Genomic DNA, 27,728 nt, shown 5'->3' on the forward strand with positions numbered 1-27,728 from the left:
ACAAAAAGGCGTTGCAGGAAAAGGGTAATGTTAGATGTTTTTGATCTGGGGGTGATTATAGGCAAACAATATCTAAAACAAAGCTTGAAATTTTTCTTCTGTTATTTCCTAAGTCTCATTTCAAAGGTTTGTTCACATAATCGCATCTTGACGCTCAAGAATACTGTCCTCAGTAGATCGCCAGGTCGGAGACGGCACCGAGAATCGGTGAAGTGAGGAACCCGTCTAAGGCGCGGCGATTCCCGCAAGTGCCACGTAACCAGGACGCCCGAACTAACTTGACATTTAGGAAACGCTAAGAGAAGGGATGGGGGTGGGGTGGGAGGGTCTGCATATTAGGGCAGAAGACTCAGGAGGAAACAAGAAATAAAGAGCCGCGCGGCTCTGGGACGGTGGGCACAGTGAGATGAAGAGGGTCCAGAGTGCGCCGCGAGAAGGATGCGAGACGAGGAAGGTCACGCGACTCCCAGCACCTCGGGAACGCCGGGTCCAATGGAAGGAGGGCGCGAGCCGCACCTCAACCTGCCCGAGGACGTCACGACGCCGAGGCGGACGCCGGGCCAATGGGAGGCCGTCACAGGCAGGGGCGGGGCCCGGGGGAATTGGGCCGGGCCGCACTGAGACAGTTGGCAGAGTCGTGTGGTCAGGGCCGGGGGAGGACCAGTCGCCGGCGGTAGACGCCGGCCCGCCCTGTCTCACGTCCTCCGTTGGTCACTTCCCGCATGCTGCAGGCTCCTCCCTGAGCCGCGGCGGCGAGGCGTGGGGGGCGCGTCCGGGAACGGCTCGGGGTCGAAGCTTGCAGTCGTCCGCACTTCCTCCTGAGACGCCGGTGGCGCGGCCGTCTCGGCGGGCGGGATGGCGGCGGCGGCCCGGGATAGCGGCCGCGCATCTGCCCCCGGGCTGTTTCTGCTCTTGCTGGTTCCTCTGCTGTGGGCCCCGGCCGGGGTCCGGGCCGTACCCGACGAAGCCCTCAGCCACCGGAACAAGGAACCGCCAGCGCCTGCCCAGCAGCTGCAGCCGCAGCCCGCGGCCGTGCAGGGCCCCGAGCCGGCTCGGGTCGAGGTGAGCGGGACGGGCACGGGAGGGCGAGGCTGCGGAGCCGGCGGCGCCGGGTACCAGGCTCGCCGCTGCCGGAGCGCCGCCCTCGACTCAGGCTGCCGGCGCGGGGAGGGGACCTCGGCCCCGGCTTCCCGGGGTGGAAGACCGGGGAGTGTGCCCTTCCCGGGTGGGCGCTGGCCTCGCCCGGCTCCTTATGGGGGAGGGGAGAGCAGAGCTGGGAGGCCACTGTAAACCTTTAGTTCGGGAGGATGCAGATGCTGCTGAGGAACGGGGCGTCTTGTTGATCAGATGGATCCTAGAGAGCTGGAAATACTCATCCCAAGTAGAAAGTTTTTAACGGAGGGCAGCTGGAAGGCTTTTCGTATTCTCTGAGAATAATAACATCTGCCATTTCATTGTTGAAACAGCTTATCCCGAAGTGTTGACCAAATTCAGTTCTGCACAACTTGTGATTTTTGTCAAATATATGTGGATAAGGAAGGGTGACTGTTAAAAACGTGCTCTGGCTTGCAGTAAGTAACCCTGAGGAATGCAGAGGAATAGTCTGTCTTTGTATGCAAGCAGTGTGGGATGCCAAAGACTAAATTTATAAGTGTACCAGAATCTTGCATTTTGGCCTTCACTAAGTAGATATTAACATCTTAATTTATGTTAATAAAATCACTTAGTGACTAGTGTTCAAAATCTCAGCAGCGTTTTTATATTTAATCCCACTCTGGGTCCTGGGCTTTCTCCTCATTTCCAGTTTGGATTTCTGAACTCAGATCCTCTGTAGTCTTTTCTAGTAGAGGACATGGGCACTCAACCATCACATTTCCACCCCAGGCTACCTCCAGCCTGTCCTCACCTAACTTATCTTCCTACCATTTAATTGCATTTTACTTCTCAGAAATCTTCAGTGAGTTGCCTGGCTTGCTGATTTCAGTCCAGCCTCTTCAGCAGGATATTCAGGTTTCTTGGTAATCTGACTGCAGTCAACCCCTCCAGGCTTCTTAGCCCCACTCCCAGTCACCACTGTACTCACATCCAAGGCCTGCCATGTGCTCGGTTGCTTTCCAACAAAGACCTCTAAGTAAAAGGGGATTAGTGAGCTTGAAGCCCACTGATCAGAACCTTTCCCACTTTTCAAGAAGCAGCAGGTTATCTCCTCTCTGAAGACTTCCCTGAAATTTCCTGACTTAAAATGATTTCTCTCCCCTGCCTGTGACTCCTGGGTCCAGCTGACCCAGCTTGCCATGTCCATTTCCTAAATTGAACTGAAATGCTGATTCATGAAACTCATTCTTAATGTTCATCTTTTAGATTTCTGTCATTTCCCTCTTTATCAGAAGTTTATTTTAAAGCAATAAGTATTTTGGGTTATGTAATTTTCCAGGTCTTACATTAAAGTTTTGGTCATATAGTGATTTTTAAGATACAAATAGTGGTAGGTATGCCGCTTGATACCCTTTTAGACAGCTGGGAGAAGTATAGCTGTGTAAAAAAAAAAAAAGGCAAGAGTGTCCAGTGACCATATTTAAGTGTCCTAAGAATCCTGTCTATAAAACTGGGGGTGTGGAGGGAACAGACAGGCACAATATAATTTTTGTTTTTACTATTTTGATATATTCTTGGTGGTTCTTCTTAGACACTAGGAAATTTTTCTGTATTTTAGTAGAATCTAATTATTTTGTTTTTAATTGTATTTTCATGTAACATTTTGTTTTGGCTCAAGTGTTTTTTTTTTTTTACTCTTGTATTACAGTATGTTGGAAGAGTTTTTTTTCCCCACATATTTTCTAAACTATGTAATGTAAGTATCATTTGCTTTTTTTGTCCACTTGGTAGAAGTAAGATACGATCAGAGTTTAATAGCCATGTAGCAAGGATTCAGCATCACCGAATATCAAAAAGTTTCAACTGTTTTGCTTTGCAACTACCTGCAGCAGATCTTTTTAAAGTGTAGGATACATCAATATATGTTTTCATGCCACTATGTTAGTTTCCTCTTTTGAAAATGGAGAGGAAGGAAAAAAAATCTCCTTTATTAGGGAGCTTTCAAATGTAAGATGTATTGTAAAAATGTAGTATCTTATAGGGTGCTTTGAAGCAAGATTACTGAACTTCTAATAGGATTTTCTACATTGGATTTTTTTTCTCTATAATCAGGTAAAAAAAAAGTTGAGGGAGTTTACTCTGAACTTACAGTTAAAAATAAACCCCATTTTCACAAACCCATGAAAAAAGCACTGTTGCTCACTGGGATCCTTTCATTTATGCAGTTTACCTCTAGAGACATACTCAGTTTTTTTCTTATTCCTTTCGTGTCAGAGTATGAACTCCAAGAAGCATTAAGTCCCTTTAGGTCAGGGGTTCAGATAGATTTAATAGAGGTAATTTGCAATTTGCTGTGTATTCTGGAAGCCTAAAGAAGGATTGCTCTGGTTGCAAAGCACTGTTGATAAATCCGCAGAAGCCTACCACTTGACCCAGAACAAATTCTCTATACTGTATTTCTACTTTACTATTTCTTGGCATTTCTTTTATGCAGTATCTTTTAACACAAAGGCCTTTCAGACAATATTTTAAACTTTTTTCTGTTTTCATTAAGTTTCAGTCTTGCTCCATCCAATCCAAACTCCCAGTCCTAACCTCTTTACAGCTAAGACGGAAGCCATCAAGCATGAAGACCCTTGTCTTACTCATTGTTGCTTCAGAATGAAGTGATCTGATGTTACTGCATTTATTTGTTGGTGTTCTACTATCAGAGCAGTTAATTTTTAAAAAATTAATGAAACAATACATTTCAAATGTCAGAATTTATAAACACATTGCAAAACCATAACATTTATAAAAGCAAACATAAACATTCATTAAGATAAAATGTAATTGTTAAATTATTCTAATATGAATTAACAGTAAATTCATAAAAAATATTTAAAAAGCTAAGCCATCCACAAATAAAAAGATGATCATGAATATTTATAATAAAATGTAATTTTATTTATTTTAATGCTGTCTTTTAAAACCAAGTTTATCAGTGGTGTCGCGGTTTAAGTTATGCATGTATTTTTACACACATTTTTCCAACTTTGGAAAGGTTTTTCTGATTTGATACAATAAAGCAATGGGAAAGAGACAGTTGTAAGCCAGTTTTAAGCGCTTTCCAAAACTCCTTTATCTTCAAATAATCTCACTTCTTGTGTGGTAATTTGTTGAGGGAATTTTGTTTTTGTTTTGCAGGGACATCTATCTTTTTCTTGGTAGCAGGCTGTAGATTTTGTTTAAAAGAAAGCATCTTCATCTTCTCTAGTTTCATTATGTGTAGATGGAGATTCTGATGCAGCCATCTGTATGAGTTTTAATACATATGTGTTCATTTGGACTCTGGAACTAGAATAGAAATTTTTTCATTGTTAATTGTTATTTTCTTCCTTTTCTTGAAGATAAAGAGAAGAATCTTTAGATATTTAGAATATTTTTATTCTAAAGAATAAAAGGTTATTCTCTAAATGAGGGTGCTTTTTCACAGTTCTGCAATTTCAAACTAATTTTAACTTTAAGTAAAGAAGAGTTTTATTAAGTTTTTTGTCTTTGGTTTTTAATTATAAGTTACTGACCCTACTCTCAGGATGTAAATAATATGGATTTTAGATCCAAATCTGCAAGAATGGTATTTGTACTGAGGAGCAGAGTGTATTTCAGTACTTACGCGCTGTGTAACTGACCAGTGGAATGCCAAAATCGGAATTATAGTCACTGCCTCTGACCTTCCTGTACTAATCTAAATATTTGCTTCTATGCTAGTACTTTCTGCCTTTCTTCTGAAATGGACGTAATTATCACACTTTCCATACCTCCTCTCTTCATGTGCCCATACTCCTGACCTCTAGCACTTTACTTCCTCAGTAACTTTACTCTCTCCTTTTCTTTGGTTCCTTTTTATCTGCTTACACATTCCCACAGGTTTTGCCTGATTGGATGGGGTGAGGGGAAAGGCAATTGTTTAACTGCTTGATTGTGTTAGTTTCTTTTCTTCAGCTTTATAAATGAAATTTCTAACTAGAGAATTAGCCGCTTTTTCACCTTGCTTTAGTCTTCTGTTATCTGGCGTCATCCCATGTCTTTATATTGAAAGTTCATTTTTGAAGGATACCTGTAACCTAATTAATTGCTAAATCCAGGGCTCATTTTCAGTTCTTCTTTAACACTGTTAACTCTCTACGTTTTTAAGAGTCCTACTCTACCTCAGTTTGCATGAACTTGAGGAAGTTATTTAACCCTATTGGTTCTCAGTTTCTTCTTTTATGTTAAGTTGGGATAACAGCTTTCAGGTTTTTGAGTATCGAATAAAACAGTGTGTGTGAAAATCCCCGGCACTTAGCTAGTAGCTCAGTGAAATGATGATTGCCCCTAACTTGACCATCTGTGGTGTTCTTCTGCCTGCCTCTCTAAATATCCAAGACAATTTTCTCTTTGTTTCCCTCCTCCACTCCCTTCCCTAAATATAGACATTGTCTGAAGCTCATTTTTTTCAATGTAATTTCTGCCTTTTCCCTTAGAAATCTAGTCTTGCAAAGCTCTAGCTGATAAATTCAGGTTGCAGCAACCAAATACATACTTTGAGGCTATGCTGGCCTAAACTCAGGTGTTTCATTTCTGAAATCTCTTGGATTTCCAAACCTCTTGGAAATCTTTATTTGAAATGCTTTTTATCCTCAAGTCAAACATGTGTGAAACCAGGCCCCTTATTTTTATTCCTCTTTCCCATATACCTTAGAGCAATATGAATAGCATCTTTGATTCTTTGCCTTTTAAAAATTCTGTTATTTTTCTTTCTCATCATGTACAGGATTTTTTCCTTTATTTTGTCTTCAACATGAGTCTTGTGCAGTAGACCTCCTAATTAATTGGTTCAGTGGCTGGTATTCTTTACTTTCTGTCCTGATCTGTTAGTCACAGTGCCTTAATTACGTTTGTGTCTTCTACTCAAAAACTTTAAAAGGCTTCTCCCTTGCCTCTAAGCTGGTCCATAAACATACAGGCTTTTCAGTGTGGGCCCAGTTTATCTTTCTTATCTTACTCCAGTCATTCATCTGATGGTTTACTCCCTGTTCTCAGAATAAAGCCTGTTTTCTTTCAAATTGTCAGTCCAGGGAAAGAGGTCTATGTACCTCATGCATTTTCAAGTTGTCTGCTCCATGAGTGACTAGCACACATCCTGCTGAGACTTTGCAGCAGCTTTATGAAATGAACCTCAGAATTGATTCCTCGGTATTGGTAAAAGGTTGGCCCGTAGGGTTCGACTCCTCCGCACTTCGGGGCAGTGTAGTGAATAAGGGTGTACAGCACAGTTACTTTCTGGTTGGATCTGCCTGAAGCCACTTACAGCTTGCAGGATTGACCATCCAGGGCTGGGGTAAGAGATTGGGTCAAGTGATTTTTGAAGTGGTGCACAATAGGTGTCTTTAATCATGAGCATGGTGAAAAATCCAGAAGGTACAGAAGAATGTAGAAGGAAAAGTGTGTCTCCTCTTGTATTCTAGCTCAGGGGTCAGCAAACTAGTTTACCACTGATTGCCTCTTTTTGTAAGTAACGTTTTATTAGAATAGAGCTAGGCCATTCATTGGAGAAGGAAATGGCAAGCCACTCCAGTGTTCTTGCCTGGAGAATCCCAGGGACGGGGGAGCCTGGTGGGCTGCCATCTATGGGGTCTCACAGAGTCGGACACGACTGAAGCGACTTAGCAGCAGCAGGCCATTCATTTAAGTATTACCTATGGCTGATCTCAGACCCTAGCACCAATTGGGTAATTACCAAAGAAACTTATGGCCCAAGAGGTTAAATATTTGGCCCTTTAAGAGAAAGTTTGCCCACACCTGTTCTAGTCATCCTGGTTCCTTCCCTGGCCACTGTTACTGTTTCCTGAGATTTCTTGAGCATTAGCAACTGTGTGTATACTTTATAAACCTGCCTGACTCTCCACCCCATAACATAATACAGTGACCACATACATAGAACATACTTTTTTCAACTTAAAAATGTCTTAGTGATTTTTTTTCTTATTAGTGTATATGAAACATTCTTACTTTTAGCCCATAATATTCCAGTAAATGGAGCTACCATTTATTAACCAGTTCCCTGTGTATGGGCATTTAGTTATTTTGTCTCTTTTAACTATTACAAATGATAACAATATGTTTATACTTGTTTCTAGTACAAAAAGTTTAACTTCCTGAGTGTTCTGTCTCAAACTGTTTCAGTCATGTACTTGCCATGACTCATTGCCCACAGCATGCCTTCAGTTTGAGGAGAGTGGATCCTTAGGGGCTGGAGTTGCTGGGGTAGGCATTGCTCAAGAGGTTCCACAGAAGTTGTATCTTGAGGAATCTAGATAAATAGGAGGATAATAAGACGGTAGGAAGGGAAATAGGACTGCATGATAGAAAGCTTGTGGTTACCAAAAACTGGTACTCTTGAACTGCACTGTTCAATACTACAGCTGTGAGCCATGTGACTGTTCTTAAGCACTTGAAAAGATGTGGCAGATCCGAATTGAGAGGTGCATGAGATGTGTGCAGTGAGTAGATACACACTGGCATTGGAAGATTTGATTAAAAAAGAGGGTTAAATATCTCATTAGTCATTTGAAAAATATTCCTAGAGTAGTATTTTGGGTCTATTGGGTTAAATAAAATAATACTAAAAATAATTTTATCTGTTTTTATTTTTTAATATCTGGCTAACCACTGGACTGCTAAAGAATTCTCTAGAAATTAAAAAATTACAGTATGTGGCTTGCATTATTTACTGTTGGACAGTGTTGCTCTGGCTCATCCTTCACTAGGAAATGTTAGATTCATTTTGGGAATTAGTATGTGATTACATGGGACATGTTGTATAGTTACCAGAATTAAGTATTTGTATTTTATGTTCTAGGCTTAAGAAGGTCATGATGAAATTAGTTTTGGGATGATTTAACTGGTCACGTTTGTGGTGTGCTGTAATAACTAACTGTAACTGTTGACTGTGGATTAGGCACCATTCTCAGGGCTTTATGTGTAGTAATTCATTTAATCCTAACAACAGCCTTATCAATCTAGGGTAGATACCCCTCATCATAGAGATGTAACTTGAGTCACAGGGAGGTAAACTTACTGGCCCAAGGTCATACAGTAACTAGTAATGTCTTGGCTATGAACGCTGACAATCTGACTCCAGAGCCCATGTATTAAACCATTACATTCTGCCCCTCTGAAGATGAACTAGGAAAAGAAGCTAATCCCTGCACATAGTAATTACTTGGGTAATTGACAACAAATGAATGAAGAGTACCTGATCATTTTCTGCATTTATTAGCATTTTAAGTTTTTAAATCCTCTATCTTCATAGTGGGCTTCCCAGGTGGCCCAGTGGTAAAGAATTCGCCTGCCATTGCAGGAGCTGCCCAAGATGCAGATTCCATTTCTGGGTCGGGAAGATCCCCTGGAGGAGGAAATGACAGCCACTCCGTATTCTTGTTCGGAAGAGTCCACGGATAGGGGAGCCTGGTGGGTTACAGTCCATGGGGTCGCAAACGGACACAATTGAGTGTACACATACACACACACACACACACACACACGTCCTCATAATACCCTGGTACTTTTGTTTTAAATTCTTAATCACACCATGGTTGGTGGCTGTTTAACACTAATTTGGGCTGTCCAGGACCAGCTCAATATATGACAAAAACTATAAGTTGATTTTTTTTTTATGCTCTGTATATAGATTTTAAGAATATATAGTTCTTGTTTTGCTGTTGTTGAGTCACTGAGTTGTTTCTGATTCTTTGTGACCCCATGTACTGCAGCATGCCAGGCTTCCTTGTCCTTTACTATCTCCCTGAGTTTGCTCACACATGAGTTTGCTCATGTCCATTGAATCGATGATGCCATCCAACCATCTTATCCTCTGTCGTCCCCTTCTCCTCCTGCCTTCAATCTTCCCCAGCATCAGGGTCTTTTCCAATGAGTTGGCTCTTCGCGTCAGGTGTCCAAAGTATGGGTAGCTTCAACTTAAGCTTCTAATGGTTATTCAAGGTTAATTTCTTTTAGGATTGACTGGTTTGATCTCCTTGCTTTCCAAGGGACTCTTAAAGAGTCTTCTCCAACACCACAGTTCACAAGCATCAGTTTTTGTTTTGCTTTGTGCTTATAAGGCAAGTTTTATTTTATCCTCATAATTTCATAGAGGAATGGAGAGGCTAAGTAATGTGGCCTCTGTTTTATAGCTGGGAAACAAAAAACTATGAGAATATGTGTTTTGATCACTATTGTGTTTGTTTTTAAAAGTAAACATTTTCTGTTTGAAATTGGTTGTAAATGGTGTATATATATTCCTAAAATAGTTTCTTGGATTTCAGGTCCTAAATATTTTGGAACAAGATTTTTTCATACAAAAAGTATTTCCAAGAGGAAAATGTTGCATTAGTGAAAACTGAATGAAAATGCATATATTTTTTATCATGTTTAATGCTCTCAGGGTATTTAAATAGAAAGGAAACTCATTTTCAAAAGAAAACCAGCATAGTTGGAATTAAAATAATGATGGAGAGAAAGCTAGAATAAATGGTACTTGGTTAATCATGAGCTGGCCTTCCAAGGCTTCCCTTTGAATTTAGCCCTAACGCCAAGTATTTTCTGCATTGTTAAATTTCCCAAATCTTTACCTTAGAGGTCTAGTCTGAGGAATGCTTTAATAAAGTTTTCTGATCCTTATCGTGGACTTTGGGAGTCAGGTTTATGCCATATGGGCTTCCCAGGTAGCTCCAGGGTAAAGCATCAGCCTGTCAATGTAGGAGACTCGAGTGTTTTCCCTGGGTCGGGAAGGCCCCCTGGAGGAGGAAACGGCAACCCACTCCCAATATTCTTGCCTGAAAAATCCCACAGACTGAGGAGCCTGGCAGGCTACAATCCATGGGGTCACAGAGAGCCGGACACGACTGAGAATGCACGCAGGCTAGCTGTCCATTTCAACCTCTGGAAACCCTCATGAGGTAGAACTCTTTTCTCTGTGTTAAGCTATATATAACCTGCCACCTGAAACTTTTTATTTCTACCTCTTGGGCCCACAGAGACTTTCATATAGACTTTCTCAGTTATTGGAAATTAGGCACCCCAGTCCTTATGTGATTGTTTTACAGCCTGAGTTAGAAAACCTTTTTTTTGATCATGGGCCAGATAATAAATATTTTAGGTTTGGCCACATATTTGTAGGCTCCCTTAGGGTCTCTGTTGCCTAATGTTCCTTTCCTACTTCTCTCCAACCCTCTCCCTCCCTCCTTCCCTTTTTCTTTTTTTGCAATCCCATAAAAAATGAAAAAATAATTTTCAGCTGGATCTACTCTTACCAGTAGCTTGCCAGCCCTGGTTTTAGACTCTCTTCTGTCTGAGGTTACCTTCAGAGGGTGGTGGTGCCTTAAAACGTGGTGCCTCAGAGCCAGTACAGAACTTTGGGGAAGGACTGTGAGGCACAGAAGATGGACTTGTCATTAACTCTTTAAAGTGCTTGGTGCTTTTTTTGGAACTTTGTCACATTTTCAACTCAAAATGGCCTTCATAGCAACAAAGACTCAGCTTATCTTCTTTATTAGGCTGCGTTACAGCCTAGGGTATGGGTGTAGGACCATCCATATATCCAGCAATATTAGATCTCAGCTTAGCTAGAGCCAGCTCTTCCTCTCGTCTATTGAGAGCTTTCGGATCCTGCTTTGTTCTCTTAAGTGTTCATGAAATTTCTCTCAGCTTCCTGTTACTTGAAAGTTTGATAAGGATACCTTGGGTCTTACACCTAAATTATGAACAAAGATTTGAATGAGGCATAGCTAAGAACTCAATTCACATGCATTTAGAAAATAGGGTAATTTTAATGTGTGGCTAGAGCTGGTCTCTTTTCTTTTTGTAAATTGTTTTGTAGACGTGCTTGGATTCCCATTTTAGCAAAACCATCAATCAGAGGTTGCTGTCATCACTAAGGCAGTGGTTAGACAGTAAATGAGTCTAATGACTACAATAGAAAAACAATCTCAATTCACCTACAAGTTAAATAATTTAAAATAATGCTATTATTTTATTGTTTATTATCATTGTTATTTTTAAAAAACAGCTAATATGTATTTTCTAATTTCAGAAAGGATTTACACCAGCTGCTCCAGTTCATACCAATAAAGAAGATCCAGCTACCCAAACTAATTTGGGATTTATCCATGCATTTGTGGCTGCCATATCAGTCATCATTGTATCTGAACTCGGTGATAAGACATTTTTTATAGCAGCCATCATGGCAATGCGCTATAACCGTTTGACAGTATTGGCTGGTGCTATGCTTGCCTTGGGCCTAATGACGTGTTTATCAGGTGAGTGCTTTTTCCCCTTGATGAGTCTGTAGCGTTTGAGAGAAGCGCGGCCGCGCCGAGGGCCCCCTAGTGGCTGAGCACACATGCTCGTGACAGCAGTGAATTCCTGGGTCGTCCAGCAGTTAGGCTGGAATTTGGTTCATGTTCCAGAACTTAGGAAACGGAAAATGTTTTCAGTACAAAAATTCCTAAAAACCATATTGCACTTTAAAAATTAAATTTTTAGCTATTCACAATCAAGATACATGCTCCTCATTTTTTTCTTAGATTCTTTTCCCTTAGTCCATTTCAGAGTATTAAGTAGAGTTTCCTGTGCTATGCAGCAGGTTATTGTTAGTTACCTATTTTACATATAGTAGTGTGTATATGGCAGTCCCATTTTCCCAGTTTATCTCTTGCCACCCAGCCTCCCCGTGCCCTTATTCCCTGGTATCCATAAGCTTGTTTTCCATATCCATGACTCTACTTCTGTTTTGTAAATAAGTTCATTTGTACCCCTACCCTTTTTTTATTTTTTTAGATTCCACGTGTAATCTGTGGGCTTCCCTGGTAGCACAGACGGCACAGAATCTGCCTGCAATGCAGGAGACCTGAGTTCGATCCCGGGGTCAGGAAGATCCAATGGAGAAGGGAGTCGCAACCCACTCTAGGCAAGAAACCTAGAGAATTCCCATGGATAGACTGTGGGGTTGCAAAGAGTCAGACACGGCTGGCTGACTTTCACTCACTCACTATAAGCAATGTCACATAATATTTGTCTTTCTGTGTCCTACTGACTTTACTCAGTATGACAAGCTCTAGTTCTATCCATATTGCTGCAAATAGCAGTATTTTGTTCTTTTTGTTCTTTTTTACTGCTGGGTGACATTCTGATGTGTGTATGTAGCGCGTCTTCTGTGCCTGTCCCTCTGTTGGTAGACATGTAGCTTGCTCCCTGTCCTGGCTGGCGTTTGCTGCAGTCACCATTTGGGTGCATGTGTCTTTTTGAGTTACGGTTTTATCTGGCTATATGCCCAGCTGGGTCATGTGGTAGTTCTGTTTTTAGTTTTTCAAGGAAACTCCATATAATTCTCCATAGTGGCTGTACCAGTTGATATTCCCACCAACAGTGTAGGAGGGTTCCCTTTTCTTCACACCTTCTCCAGCATTTATTCTTTATAGACTTCTTGATGATGGCTGTTCTGACTGGTGTGAGGTAATACCTCACTGTAGTTTTGATTTGCATTTCGCTAATAATTAGTGATGATGAGCATCTTTTCATGTGCTTTTTGCCTATTTGCATATCTTTAGAGAAATGTGTATTTAGGTCTTCCATTTTTTGATTGGGTTATTTAGTTTTTTAATAATGAGCTGCTGGAGCTGTTTGTATATTTTGGAGATTAATCCCTTGTCAGTTGCTTTGTTTACAAATATTTTCTCCCATTCGAGGATTGTCTTTTGTTTATGGTTTCCTTTTGCTCTGCTAAAGCTTTTAAGTTTAATTAGATACCATTTGTTTATTTTTGTTTTTATTTATTTACTATAGGAAGTGAATCAAAAAAGATCTTGCTGAGATTTATGTCAAAAGAATCTCCTGCCTACGTTTTCCTCTTAAGAGTTTTATAGTGCCCGGTCTTATATTTAGGGCTTTTAATCCATTTTGAGTTCATTTTTGTGTCTAGTGTTTAGGGAGTGTTCTAATTTCATTCTTTTACACATCCAGTGTTCCCAGCATCACTTACCGAAGATACATACTCCTCATTTATTCACTAATGCTGATATCCAAATGGAAAAAATAGTAAAATTATATATTTGATTCAAAGTACTCATTACAGTATGTTTAAAAAGACAGATTTTAACAAGCACATGTAATATGAATTTAAATATTGTGCAATAAGTGTTAAAACACTTAGAAGACAAACATTTTAAAAAAACAACTGTAACAATTTTACCCACTATACCAAAAGTTAGATCTTTGAAACTCCTTGAACTTAAGATGAAAAGTGAGAGGGCTTAAGTAGTTTTTCAAAATGATTTTAGAGATATGCAAGGAAGAGGTTTGAAGACCACCGATAAAGCTTGTTCCTTTAGCTAGTCCAGGTGAAAGGAGCTGTCAGTACCTTGATCCTTGCTTTCACTATGGATATTTTTGCTTTCTTTTTTTCTTTTTAAGTCCAGATAAATTTATTTATATCTGATATCTAAGAAGTAGGACTCAGGCCACCACGGAGAAATGCGTGTTTCCTGTTGGTGGACATTTGGTAATCAAATAATGAGGAATCATGTTCAGTGTATTGTGTACTATTAAGCTGTTCTTACCCATTATTAGTAAAGAAATGAAACATTCTTAGAGTCCCAGTTTGTGTTACTATTTGAGTTACTATTATATAGGCTTCAATTAAAAAAAAAAAATTAAGACCAAGAGAATGTAAACCTAACACTAAATAATTGAACATATTTTAGTCTCTGATTCAAAAGCTACCTTGAGCCATGTAGTTGGGTGGAAAAGAGCGAGTTTCCCCCTTAGCATCAGACTTGGAGTAAAGTTTAATTCTGCCGTGTTTTAACCTAATGACAAGTTACCTAACCTCTTTGGGCTTCAGTTCCCCATCCATTAACTGGAGGTAGTATATAACTGCCTCATGGGGTTGTGGTTTGTATTAAAACGAGCTCTTGTATTTCAGGTACTCACTCGCCCTCTCTTTCAGCGTGCAGCAGACTTCTCCTGAAACACAGTACAGGACAGGCTCCATTACTGGCTGCTGAGATGCTTGTTAAGTCTGTCTTTTTAAACAGAATGAGTATTTTATTGAATTTAAAAGTTTACTACTTTTCACATTTGGGTATTAGCATTAGCATTATTCATATTTCACAATAAAAACAACTTTCTCTTCAAAAGCAAATTCTGATTCTAGGAAATAGGATAAGTGGGACAGGTTGTAAATGGTGAAGTCACTTTTTGCAATGAGTTTGAATAATACCAGAGAATTTTATTTTTGAAACTTCCATGTTTAAGGACAACTGGAAGACTGTCCTCTTTCTGCCCATTCCCTCCTCAGAACCTGGCTCCATACAGTCTCCCCCCTCTGCTTGGGTTTAGCTACTGTCCCTTAGGTCTGAGCAGGGCTAATCTCTTCTGTCCTGACCCTTGGCCTGTCTCCCTCTTACTGCTGGTACTGACAGCTTCTCTCATATGGACTGTTTGAAGGAACAGGCTGCATCAGTGGTCTCAAGCCTCTTCCCTGTATGTCTCTAAAATCATTTTGAAAGATTGTGTGCCCCCTCTCACTTTTCATCTTAAATTCAAGAAGTTTCAAAGATGTAATTTTTGGTATGTTGAACGTTAAATTGTTATAGTTGGTATTTTTTTTATCTTATCAGTGTTTTAACATTTATTATACAGTATTTAAATACATACTACATTTGCAAACTGATGAAGAAAGAAATTCCCAAACGAAAGAAGTCCCTGATGTCATGCATGTTTAACAGTCTTTGAGGGCAGGTTAAACCCTGCTGCGCCGCTCACATCTGTTTGCCACACTGTTTTCTCATCAGCCTTGTCCACACTGAACTGATGCACCCTAGATGCTTGAGTTCAGTGCTGGCGAATTTCAGCAGTCTCTAAGTGTGGGGATATTGCTTTCCTTTGTGAAATTTCGAGTTTGAGTGTTTTTTTCTTGTTAGCATTCCAGATTTGCTCCTAAACTAGCTTGCCTTTGCATCCTGAGCCCTTTCTCTGTGTTCTATTTAGGGGCCTGGAGCTGCTTTTGGAGGGCGCAAGTGGCAGGAAAGGCATGAAATCTGACATGTTGAGCCTGGGGCTGAATCCAGCCTCTACTGCTTGCTCATTATGCAAACAGGAGCAGGTCACGTGGCTGCTGTTTGCTGAGCACCATCTGTGTGCATGACACTTCAGGCCCTCTTTAGGACAAGCCCCTGTCCTGTTACAGATGGACAGAGAGAGGGACGTATTATCCATTCGTGGCTCACAGGCAGTGGAGCTGAGATTCTGAGGCAGCTGTGTCTGACTCTGAATCCAAGGGTTTCCGATGGCTTTCTTCAGGATAGGAGGTTCTGCAGGGAGAGGTGGATGAAGCCTGGAGGCTACACAGTCGGGGGAGCTATGGGCCCCCAGTCTTTCCTTTGAGAAAAATTTTACTGTCTTCTGTTTGATAATTAAGACTTTATTGGGAAAAGGTTTGAAGCTAAAAAGTCATTGGAAAATAATTATATTTTTACTCCATTATGACTTTCTAAGCTATTTAAGCCCCTGGAGAATCTTTGCTGTAAACTCAGGATAATAATAGCACCATCCTTAAAGAATAGTAAGATTAAATGCAGTAAAACAAGCAAGCCATCTGGTTAGTTCTACACCAGTTAGTTCTCTTCCTCCTTATCATAAAAAGGCTTTGCATCTGGGTATGGCCCAGCTGTGCCCAGGACACAACCGTTGAACCATTTATTTGGATATTTTCACATTATTTGCAATGCATGCGTAGTTGCTCAGTCATGTCCAACTCTGTGGCCCTTTGGATTTGGACTGTAGCCCACCAGTCTCCTCTGTCCATGGGATTCTCCAGGCAAGAATACTGGAGTGGGCTGCCATTTTGGTTCTCCAGGGGATCTTCTCCAGCCAGGGATCAAACCTGAGTCTCCTGTGTCTCCTGCGTTGGAGGCCGATTCTTTACCCGCTGAGCCATTCAGGGAAGCCCTTAATTACAATAAAAGCTAATTAATTCAATAGATACTTGTTTAGAACCAACTGCTTGCCTAGAAATGTGTTGGGTCTGTGACCAGGGATGCCTGGTGGAAGTGGGGTGGGCTGCTGGGTAATACAGTGGTTCTGAGAGTGTCTCCTCCTGCTACATCCCACCCTGAAGAGAGCTTGATGTCTGAACAGCCTCCATCTGGCATTCTTGTCTTTAGCTTTTTTCAAAATTTCTCACTAAAATTCAGACCCATCAAGAGAGGCAGCTTCTCAGTTTTTGTGAGTTTGTTCCTTGGGAGGAGCGACCATAGAAAACTTAAGGCAGATCTGGAAGAGGGCCTCAAAGGGATGAGCTGGGAGATAGAGCAGCTGTGGGCTTGCCGGGTGGCACTAGTGGTAAAGAACCCACCTGCCAATGCGGGAGACTTGGGTTTGATCCCTGGGTCAGGAGGATCCTCTGGAGAAGGAGATGGCAACCCACTCTAGTATGCTTGCCTCGAGAATCCCATGGACAGCGGAGCCCGGTGGGCTACAGTCCATGGGGTCGCAAAGAGTCGGGCACGACTGAGCAACTAAACAAGAGGCAGCTGTAAGGTTACTGTTGATTTTCTTCCTGACTTGGCCAGAGTGGGCCTGTGCCAGATGTCTAGGTCTTGGGTCTGCTTGCCCTGTTCTTTAAAATACACGCAGTGGTGGACTTTGCTGGTGATTCAGTGGTAAAGACTCTGCTGCCATTGCAGGGAATGTGGGTTTGATCCCTGGTGAGCGAAGTTCCATATGCTGAGGTGTGGCCAAAAATAAAATACACCCAGTGGAATCTAAATACCATTGGGAGTTTGATCCTTAGCTTCACCAACACCATCATTCTTTTAATAATAAATAAACATTTGGAAATTTACATCTTTTCTCTCCTTTAATTCTTATTTTCGTTTACTTTCCTCACAGAATTTTATCCCTATGATAAATTTTTTGCTTGAAAGTCTTTTGTGGATCACATTGTCATATTTATCTGTAGCAAAAACACCTTTAAATTGAATTGTACAACATAGTGAAAATTTCCTTTATTAAGTCTATAAATGTTAAAATTTTTTATCAATTGAGTTATAGTTACTAGGACAGAGTTGATCAAAATAAAATATCACAAATTTAAGTAAACAGTTTTTAAAAGTTGGAAATGCATCTCGTAATGAGATGATAGAACTGTACTTTTAAAATTGTTCATGGATGATACTTATTGCTAGAATGAAGCTAGGTTTAAAGTCAGTTCTGATCTTTAAAAACAATAGATATAAGATCTATTAGATCTTATAAAAAATAGATATAAGATCTATTAAAAACATAGATATAAGGGCTGAGATATTTTATTCATAAAAGTAGACAGGAAGGAATTTTGTTATAGCCTTGTCACTCAGTCCATTGAACTCCTGGGTTATATGCTAAAAATCACATACTAGTCTATCACCAAGTGATTTTAAGTGATTTACCAACTGACAACTTAATAAGGCCTTCTGTCAATTTTGTTAAAAGCAGTTGGATACCATCGAGTATACCAAAAAAAGTTTTTCTAAAATTCATCAAATGACTGTACTGATACATATTAGTCTTTTATTTAGAAGTCCTTTGTTTAACTGGATATATTTAGAAGGAAGTAGTTGAGAAAATTGAAATATTTTTAATTTCAGTGTACTTTTATCAATAAGGGATTTTAAAGTTGTGTCATATCACATGTTTAATGGGGCCTTGGAGCTACAGATTAGCTCATTCAATTTATGAGAAATGTCTGTCACACTGCCTAATTGCTATGACAATTGGCCCATAGTAAACCATCTAAGTCAGGCTTATTTTGTATCAGAAAACATTTACTTGGTTTTTTCACTTAATAAACATGATATATATGTCCCATGGCAGCTGTCTATTTAGAATTCTGATTCTAAAACGGCTGGCTGGCGGCACTGGGCCTGGAAGCACAGCTAGGCTTGGGCTGCATGGGGAAGTAAGCCGCTGAGATTTAGTATCTTTGTGATGCTCTCTTTGTTATAGCAAGACTCTGCTTTAGGGAAAAGCATGCCCCTGGTTGGGGGATGAAAGAAGCACAATTTCTAAGTAAAATTATTCCTACTGAAGCTAAAATACTCTATTTCTCATCCATGGCCATTGTTTCCGGTGCCTGTCATGCTATTATTTCAATGCCATGACATCAGAAACTTGTGTAAGACAGGGAAGACCCGAAGCCCCATCTCTGGTTTATGATGCCTTGACTAGGTGTATCAGTATTTCAAACCCTCTCTTTGGTGCCCTAGGATATCTTTTTATGCTGTGAGAAAGGCACTGTAGGAAGCTGGGTGAAAGGCATCTTGGTAGAGGGGCAGAGGGCAGCTGTGAAGGGATGTGGGTATGGAGGACCCGCAACTCCTCAGCTGCAGGCAAGAGGAGTTTTAAGGGAATGTGCCTGTGGAAGTTGAACTTAAGGAAAGAGATCTCACAAACTTCATCTTCCACAAACTGAAAAGTCTTTGTGTTTCAAAGCTTTCAGTAATCAGCTTTCCTAATTACAGAGTTCAGTTTTCATTTTAATGAGCCCCTCACACCACATTCATGGGCATTCTCATCTTTTTATTCTCTTAGTTTCTAAGACACTCCCTGCTTCTAGTTACATTCTTATCTCTGAAAAAAAAAAAGGTACCGTAAATATTGACATTCCGCATAGTTTTTAACCCTTGGCCCACTTAGTCCCCCCTCAACTAATATTCTTGTGCCACATGTTTTCAATTTAATTACTTGTAAGTCAGTGATTTTTGACTTGATGCAAATCACTTGCTTAAAGAGAAATAACCTCTCATTGTTCGCAGAACCAAAGTACTCGAGTGTCTGAGGAAAGGCTTCCAAAGAAAGAGGAGATAGAGGGACAGTAACCAGGGGAAGAAGAACAATGTTATAGTGCCAGATAGTTTTTTGCTCTCTATGGAGATGTCAAGGCAGACATCATGGGATTGTGTCAGTAAGTAGTTCTTTTAGATTATCTGAAGATAAAAGGAAAACTAAATTGAGGAGATTTAAAAGATTTGCTGCATTTCTTTGTAAAATTTTAAAAACCATTTATGGAAAATATTTTAAATTTACAAAGTTGCAAAATAAGATAGTCGGATACCTATATACCTTTTATCCAGATTCACCTGTTAGCATTTTTACCACATTTGCTTTAGCATTTGTGACCTCTCTCTTTATATCTCTATGTATCTCTAGGTGTACAATATGTGTATATATGCACATTTTATATATCTATAGAGAAAGTATATATACACAGTATACATCTTTATAGACTTAGATTGATACATTAATCTTATCCATATTTTAATTTTGTCAGTTGATCTGACAATAGTGTCTATCCTCCCGTAGAGGATCTAGTCTAGGTCAGATAGTGCATTTAGTTCTCTTTAGTTTTTAATCTGAGATGTTTCTATAGGCTTTTCTTATGTGTTTTATAATACTTTTTCGAAGCTACATTCCCCTCCCCCTTTAATGATCAGCTCCTCATTTTGCCTTTGTGTGGTTTTTTCCTCGTGACTAGAGTGGGGTTACGCATTCTTGACTAGAACCCTGCAGAGCCGACGGTGCCCCTCCGAAGAGTGTCACACCTGGAAGCACATGGCGTCCACTTGTCCCTCACTGATGATCTCCCAGTAAAGGGTACACTGTCTTTATCCTCCCTCACAGTTAATTTGTAATCTTTTGGGAGACACTTTAAGACCGTACACATACCCTACTCCCCATTGTTTAGCATCAATTGATGGCTCTCACATGATCTGAACTCGGCCTCGATGCTTGCAAAATAATGGCTAATTCCAAAACCCCATCCACATTTACCAGTGAGCCCTGATACGCTATTCCAAGAAAGAAGTCTCCCCACTCACATTGGTTTGTCTGTTTATTATTAATATAAACTGATGAACTCCTTTTTTTCAGTGGTTTATAATTAATTAATTAACTATATTGTTCCTTAAATTAACAAGATAGGGCAGCTGGAAACCCCTCCAGGCTGATGACTCCTGTGTCCTTGTGACATGCTATTTTTTGTTTTTGTTCTCCTTTCTAATATAACAAGATAGTGGGGGTTCATCTTATACCTACTTTGCCCAGTACTGGAATTAGCAATTTCTCTGAAGAGCCTTTTAGTGGGAAGCACATTAGAAACCAAGATCTGAGTGCAAAGTCGGTTCATTGTTACTGAGACATTTGGGCCTTTTCAGTGGACAGAACTAGAAAATATGTCTGTATTGTGTGTTTGTGTGGGGGGCAATATTGATATGCACAGAAGCATAGGTTTACATTTCTAAACATGATTTTAAAGTGTTTTTCATTTTGTAATACAATGAATCAGGGAATGGTTCACCTATGCAGTTATATATCTGATTAGGCAGTTTTATAAGTGTTGTGCCCATTTTAGAAAAAGACCTGGTGAAGTGAAGAGTAATTGTATTTATAATATATATGGAAATGCCCTCTGGCCCTGCCATAGTTTTTAATTACTAACTTCATATTATCAATGTGAATGTGTTTCACAGTTAGGGTTTGGGTTCTTGATATAGTTCCAGGTGTAGTTTTTTGTGTAACTTATACAGTTACCCTCTCTACTTTAATGAGAGGAAAGAATAATACTGAATAAGTTTGAGTCTGTTATGTATATATGTGTGTATGTGTATATATATATATACATGGAATTGTTTTCCTTTGTAAAGTATATCTATTTTAAATAGTTGCAAAGAAGCATAGTTTCAATCATGCCACATGAGAATCTTGTCATGATTCTTCACGATAGAGGTTTGTAACTTAGATCTGTGATGAAGAAATACCACGTAGAACAGTCGTATAGCTTCCAGGTTATAAGATCATGAGATGTGTAGCGTACATCAAAGTTACTCTCCTAACTCAAGTACTGTGCCCTGCATGACCTGCAGCAAGCCAGCCGCTGGCAGAAGGTGTCTGAAGAGGAGATGATTGTCTTTAGATCTCACGAGAGATCTGTGTGGAACCTCTGCCACCTTCAGCTGCACCACTGATTTCTTAGTGATAGATAGGTCATTGGTTAGACCTAAGGGCTCAATATTAGTGGAGAGAAAGAAGTAGAATTTAAGGTTCTTACCTGTTAGCTTCTAATGTGAACCATTTTCCCTTTAAAACAGGGGTAAATGATGGCTCCTGAAGTTAGCTGTTCCTTTGGTTGGTGTGTGATCTGCTAATTAACCAGACATATCATTGCATTTTCTTGCAGTTTTGTTTGGCTATGCCACCACCGTCATCCCCAGGGTGTATACATACTATGTTTCAACTGCATTATTTGCCATTTTTGGCATTAGAATGCTTCGGGAAGGCTTAAAGATGAGTCCAGATGAAGGTCAAGAGGAACTAGAAGAAGTTCAAGCAGAATTAAAGAAAAAAGATGAAGAAGTAAGTCCGAGTGCTGTTAAAAAGGCACTCAACTATGAAGAGTAAGCACTATATAGAAGCTTTTCAGTGGTCATCCGTATCTGTGAGGTGTGTGGGCTACACAGAAATAGCTTCTTTTGTTTGGTTTCCATTCTTACCTCTGGCTGTGATAGGACTGGGTTAGTGGAAATCTGGTAGAGAAAGGCCTCAGGGATAAATGTTGAACACCTGTAATCAGGTTTCTTAATTAGATTGATTATAAGCTCCTGAAAAACAGGAACTTGTTTATAATTTTCCCTGTTTCTTTGCACAGCATCTAGGGTAACAAGTGGTCAATAAATAATGTTTTATTTATTTTGTTGGAAAGAATTGGAAAAATTGAGAATGTTGCATTTGTTGCCATGTGAGACCAGTGGTTCAAAAGAGAAGTTGGGATCACATAACTTTAGCTTCTGAGAGCATATTCCCATAGACTTTAAACACTCTTTAAAAGAAAGATTAAGCATTTGGGGCTATACTGACTTGGTTTCTGGGGTTAATGTCTTTTTTTTACCTTAGATTCAACGAACCAAACTCTTAAATGGACCAGGAGATGTTGAAACGGGTACAAGCACAATACCTCAGAAAAAGTGGCTGCATTTTATTTCACCCATCTTTGTTCAGGCTCTTACATTAACATTCTTAGCAGAATGGGGTGATCGCTCTCAACTGACTACAATTGTTTTGGCAGCTAGAGAGGTAAGTGGTACTTGGAGACAACTGCTTCTGTATTAAAACTAACATTACTTTGCTCCAGAGGTCACTGGACAGAGTCAAGGTGGATCAAGGGATGACTTTGTATGCTTGACAATATGTTTTAGATCTAATAACAGTGCTAACCTTTAAAACTGACCTTTTCCCAGTTTCTACAATCAATCAGATTACTCTCTTTTGGCTCCTTTTTCAGTTTTGCCAAAATGACGGTGTGGCTGTTGGTTATGGCTTAGTTTTTTGTTTTTTGTTTTTTTTCTTTTTCTTTTCTCAGAACCTTCCTTTATATATTTGTTGAGAACATAAACTGGTATATTATTATTAAAGGCCAGTTTGGCAAATGCCTAAAGCATTAAAAGTAGGTATCTCTGGTTTCTTCCATTCCTTGTGCTAAAAAAATAATTTGAGTGTTGCAAAGGTTACTTAGAAAATTTGTCTTAGCCCTAGGTTACTCAGTCCTAAGATATTAAGGCAGAGGAGATCTCAGATCATCTTGTCCTAGCCTTTTCTTTATAGATCAATTCCTGAGGCCCAGAGAGGTGGCTTGTCACTAGGACAGAAGCTAGTTGGTAGTTGGTAGCAAGGACAAGGACCAGAGCCAAGACTAGGCTTTTCTGCTGTATCTTGTTCAGAGTTGTCAGGTGCCACTCTGTAAAAGATAACTTTTTAAAGAAAATGTTAAATCCTTATTTCTTTGGAAGGGACTAGTAAAGTTTACATGAGGGTCTGTTGTTCACACGGATTAAGATCTGCTGAGGAGACAGTTGTGGGACAGAAATGCTGCTACTTTTCAGCTCTTGTTGATCCTGATGCTATTTATGATTTTATATCTATTAAATTACATTGTTTTTAGTCAGATGGTAAGATTTTAGATAGCAAGCTTGATTTGAATTTGTTTTTAACTCCTAGGAGGTATCTACCATAAAACAATGAGTTGCTCAGCATAGGCTGCAGTTCAGAATATAAAACAAGAATTGAAGGCCAGGGCTAAAATAGTTAAAGCTGGACAGTTTTGTCAAAGAAGCCTCAAAAATGCTGTATTTTTTGGAGAAAAAAGGGAACTCAATTTTTCATTTGAGTCCTATGTTTAAAAATAAACTTTCTTTTTAAATGTCATTTTAATGGCTTTGTCCTATATTTTTCTTGATTTGTAGCCTTTTTTTACTGGCATTCAGATTGCCAGAACTGGGACTTGAAAGTAAGTGATCATTTCGTGGTGGTGGTGGTCGTCCTGCCATGTGAGCTGTCATGGCAGAATCGTTGCTTTTTTCTTAATACTGTCACTTAAGTGGCACAGAGTAACTTGGGACAGGCTCAGCATTGCCTGGGTTCCTGTGGCCACTGCTTGCCTGCCAGCAGTGCAGGTATGCTTCCTGGGGTCGAGTCTCTTGCCACGTGAGCACATAACTGCAGCATCTGCTTCCTGGGTGGTTTTGGGCTGAAACAAGCCGATGCATGTAGGGTCCAAGACACAGGGGGCACTGGGCGTTAGCCGCCTTCTTCACTCAGCACCACGGGGACAGGTAATGAGCTCTTCAGGGGCACAGATGTACTTGTCTATTTTTGTTACTTTAATACTAATTTTGGGGGGTTAACTTTTTTGTATAATCCGTGCTGTAGTCTAATTCACTCCAGTAGAATTCAGCATTCCCACTTTGAATTTCACAGAATCCTCTAGTGTCCTTTGAGATGTTGATAGGTACTAAACAACAACAAAGAAAAAGATGGAGGAAAAAGGTTCCAGGGTCCAGTAAATTTGGCAAATACTATAACGTTTTTCGTTTCGAAGATGGAATATACAAAATAACAAAGACTGAAAAATCCTGAATTAAAGGAACCATTTTATTTAATCCAGTGATTTTTCAGGTGTCATTTTAAAATAGAATGAAATCATCTTCTATTAGTTTTACAGGGTGTGATGCACAGAATTTGCGGAACGCAGTCCCACACTTCGTTCCGCATGAACACATTTCCAGTTGTCTCCATTTCCCCAGTTTGCACACACACTGCCCACCCCAGCAAATGGGCCTGCTTCCTACTTCACGGAGGAAAGCAGAAGTCATTTCTTCATTGCCACCCGTCACAGTGGTAGTGCTCTCCCGCCTGTTCGGGTCTCAGCCCTCGGTGCTCCCACCTAAAGCTTAGAATCTTTGCCTTTCTTCCAGGCCAATCTTGTTAGCATTTTAGCATGCACAAGTTTTTCTCACCTAAAAAAGTTCTACCCCCTTAATTCTGCTTCTCTTCGAAATATAAAGCTTCTTCGTGCCCTACTTCCCTCAGCCTTGGAGAGCTTGGCTGTGATGGGAACAGGAGTTGGCTCTACTTCCTTGCTTACTAAACACAGTGGACTCCACAGTTTCTGACTCAGCGGTGTTTTAAGTTCGCTGTGGTCACAGATGGGTCCTGCCGTGGTCTTGTTGGGAGGCTACTTGCTTGGTCACCTGTTCAGTCTCCCCTGGGCTGCTCTTCTGCTGTCGTCCTTCAGTGCTGCCTTCCTCATGACTGTATCGTCAACACCTTGCGCCCTTCTCTCCGGGGGTGATTATTTTCGGTCCCATCGCTTCTTCTCCAGTGAACCCAAATGATTCTTGAACTTCTTTACTTTTAACTTCTGTTGGCATCCACACACGCTTTCTCCATTTTCCTTTATTCCTCTACCTGTTTTACTCACCTTGGTATCACTACAATTCATCTAGAGAATTATGGGTGAGGAACTTGAGTGTCGTCTGATTTTTTTTCATACCTGTCATTTGTCATTAAGATATATCAGTCATGTTTCAGTTTCTCTCAAATCTATCTGCTTTTCTCTGCCTGGGCTCCCATGCCAATCCAGGCCAGCATTCTCTTCCCATGGCTACTGGAGGAATTTCTCAGTTGATCGCTTGGTTTTGTCTTCTTTCCCTCCAGTTCACTTTAGACTTAACTTTTAAAGCACAACCTGTCATATCACTCCCCAGTTAGAAACCAGTCAGTGTCTTAAAAAGTCTAAACTCGAGGCTTCATGACACACGCCCTCCTACCACGATGGACTCACTGCTTGTGACACTGGTTCTCTCTAGAAACACACGGTGTTCCACGGCTGTCTCCTGCTGCTGGCCTGCTGCCAAGCCAGGTGATCCAGCTTGTCCTTCAGCGCTGTCTTTTCTGGAAAACTTTCACTGGTCTCCCAGTCTGAGTGCCTCCAGTCTGCTTTGGTGGCAGTTGTGTACTGAATGATACTGTGTCCTGGTGCTTTAGCTCAGCAGAGGTTGAGAGGCAGGGTCTCTTCTTAGGAAGCATCGTCAGACAACACTGGAAATGCTGGCATAGTTTCTTAGAGAGTATCAAATACTGCCTGAGGGAAGAGGTGCCCAGGCTGTCTCCTTAGCACTCACTTGAGTGAAATATTGCCTGTGAGATAGGTTCAGCAACTGCTGAGAGACTGGATTAGGTTTTTTTGATCTTGCACATTGAGTTTATTTTCCTTTTATCTCTAGTCTTAAGTATAATTGGAACATATTCCTTCAAGCAGCCATTACCCATTTTATAAACTACACACCTGAATTTGTCGAACTTTTTCCTGCTTTGCTGTTGTTACTGACCTCTTTTCATGGCTGGAAAGTAGTCGTCATTCTCAGGTGGCCGTTTCCAGCTTGGCTTTAGATTAACGCTGCCTTGTTTCCAGGATCCCTATGGTGTAGCAGTGGGGGGAACAGTGGGACACTGCCTCTGCACTGGCCTGGCAGTCATCGGAGGAAGAATGATAGCACAGAAAATCTCCGTCAGAACTGGTCAGTCTTTTATTTTTTTAATTAGAAAATACCATTTAACTTTTAGAATCACTGAGGTTAGAAAAAGAGTGTGTATCTTCGAAAGTAAACTGTCTTTGTTACGATAATCAGAAGTCCAGCGTATTGGTTCTGCTATTGCAAACATGGGCCGTTTTTCACGTGTAGATGTTAGTAAAATATAACGTCACATCAAAGCATGACTGGATTCATAGTAGCTTTTTGTCAACATATTTAAGTCAATGAAACAATTATGTGGACATTTGAGAACTTTTAAGCTTTGAAAACATACAGAATTGGGAATCATAGGTGGAGATTATATTTACTGATTCAGCTGAAAATTTCCTATGTAGCTGATCTTAAAAATGGAATAGAAATAGTCTCTTTGCTTGTTCAGAAGTTGTTGAAAATTTTTATAATTTTTTTTAATTGGAGTATAATTGCTTTGCAATATTGTGTTTCTGCTGTACAAAAGTGAATCAGCTATATGTATACATATATCCCCTCCCTTTTGAGCCTTTCCACCCCTTCAACCCCCATAACTGGCTTTTAAGATGAGTTATAGTTCTATTGTTGCTTATCAGCACTGTCTGAATTTAATATAATTGTTTTTAAAACAGTGCTGGAAAATAAACTGATTCTTAACTGTTTAGAGTTGGGCACGTTAAGTATTTTACTGTGGAAATGAGGTTGAAGTATTTCTAATTTTTTTTTAATGTTAGTTTGCTAGAAGAATAGGCAACATCATGACTTAGAGGAATTTGCCTTTAACTTTTTTCTGTTCTCTTACAGTGACAATCATAGGAGGCATCGTATTTTTGGCGTTTGCATTTTCTGCACTATTTATAAGTCCCGATTCTGGTTTTTAATGTGCTATTGTTCATTTGTATTTAGTTTAAGATAGGTAACTTTATGTACATAGTGTATATTACAACTAAAAGTGATGGAAAATACTGTATTTTGTAGTATTGATTTGTGAGTTTGACCCACTTAATGGAAGTATTATGTCCAAAAGAAATAATCACTGATTCTATTTGCAAAATGGAGTTTTAAAAGAAACCGGATATTTGTGTGAATTTTTCCTTTTCTCCAGCATAATTATGTTAATATAAGGTCTCCGTTTTTATTTTATTGGCTTTTTCTTTTTGGCTGGGGGTGAGGTGGGGGTAGTATTATATAGAGAACCGTTGTTCAGGGGGGTCTGCCACTTTATTTTTTTTCAGCACTGACTGACCCCTTTGTAAAGAATATAAATTTTCTCCTGGATAACCAGGGTGTTTTAAGATGTTTACCCTAAAATTCTTCCTGGGGGAAAGAATGAATTAATTTATATCTTTTAAAACATTTTCCTGAGCCAGTAAGCAGTAGTTTAATCAGAAGTCTTTTCAAAATTTGTCTTCTAAGAGCAAGAGAAAGGTATTGCTGTTATTAACATGACAACTGTTTGCCAGGTCCTTTCTTCCTGTTTTTTAATTGGGTAGAAAACCCAATACAGTAACAGTCAATATTTGACCATGTGGAATTACCAAATTAAGAGAATACTGTGAGTGTATTCATATTTTTTCTATATTGAATAAACAATGTAACATACAACATAAATAAAAGTGGTATGACCAGTGCTTGTTTTTCCTTGTGTGTTATGCTAGCTCCTAATTTCCTCATTTA

The 27,728-nt window shown here is 40.0% G+C and overlaps 1 protein-coding gene across 2 annotated transcripts; it reads left to right on the forward strand.

The window, feature by feature from the left end:
- The first annotated feature begins 709 nt into the window (after window positions 1–709).
- TMEM165 (transmembrane protein 165) lies at window positions 710–27,681 on the forward strand. 2 transcript variants are annotated; one of them, XM_055588609.1, is made up of 6 exons: window positions 710–1,062; window positions 11,210–11,435; window positions 21,392–21,567; window positions 22,105–22,284; window positions 25,961–26,066; window positions 26,856–27,681. In XM_055588609.1, the coding sequence occupies exons 1-6, from the start codon at window positions 856–858 to the stop codon at window positions 26,930–26,932; spliced, it is 972 nt and encodes a 323-aa protein (XP_055444584.1). In that variant the 5' UTR covers window positions 710–855; the 3' UTR covers window positions 26,933–27,681. The 2 variants fall into 2 exon arrangements, with proteins under 2 accessions (XP_055444584.1, XP_055444585.1); XM_055588610.1 differs by lacking the exon at window positions 26,856–27,681 and adding an exon at window positions 23,451–23,494.
- The last annotated feature ends 47 nt before the right edge of the window (window positions 27,682–27,728 follow it).

Source organism: Bubalus kerabau, chromosome 7 (genome assembly GCF_029407905.1).
Source record: "Bubalus kerabau isolate K-KA32 ecotype Philippines breed swamp buffalo chromosome 7, PCC_UOA_SB_1v2, whole genome shotgun sequence".
Classification (NCBI taxonomy): domain Eukaryota; kingdom Metazoa; phylum Chordata; class Mammalia; order Artiodactyla; family Bovidae; genus Bubalus; species Bubalus kerabau.

Bases quoted from the DNA above. Each gene is read 5' to 3' on its own strand.
- TMEM165 (XM_055588609.1), top strand. From the start codon at position 856: ATGGCGGCGGCGGCCCGGGATAGCGGCCGCGCATCTGCCCCCGGGCTG. The intron at 22,285-25,960 runs GTAAGTGGTACT...CCTTGTTTCCAG, and splicing joins TTGTTTTGGCAGCTAGAGAG to GATCCCTATGGTGTAGCAGT. The intron at 26,067-26,855 runs GTCAGTCTTTTA...GTTCTCTTACAG, and splicing joins GAAAATCTCCGTCAGAACTG to TGACAATCATAGGAGGCATC.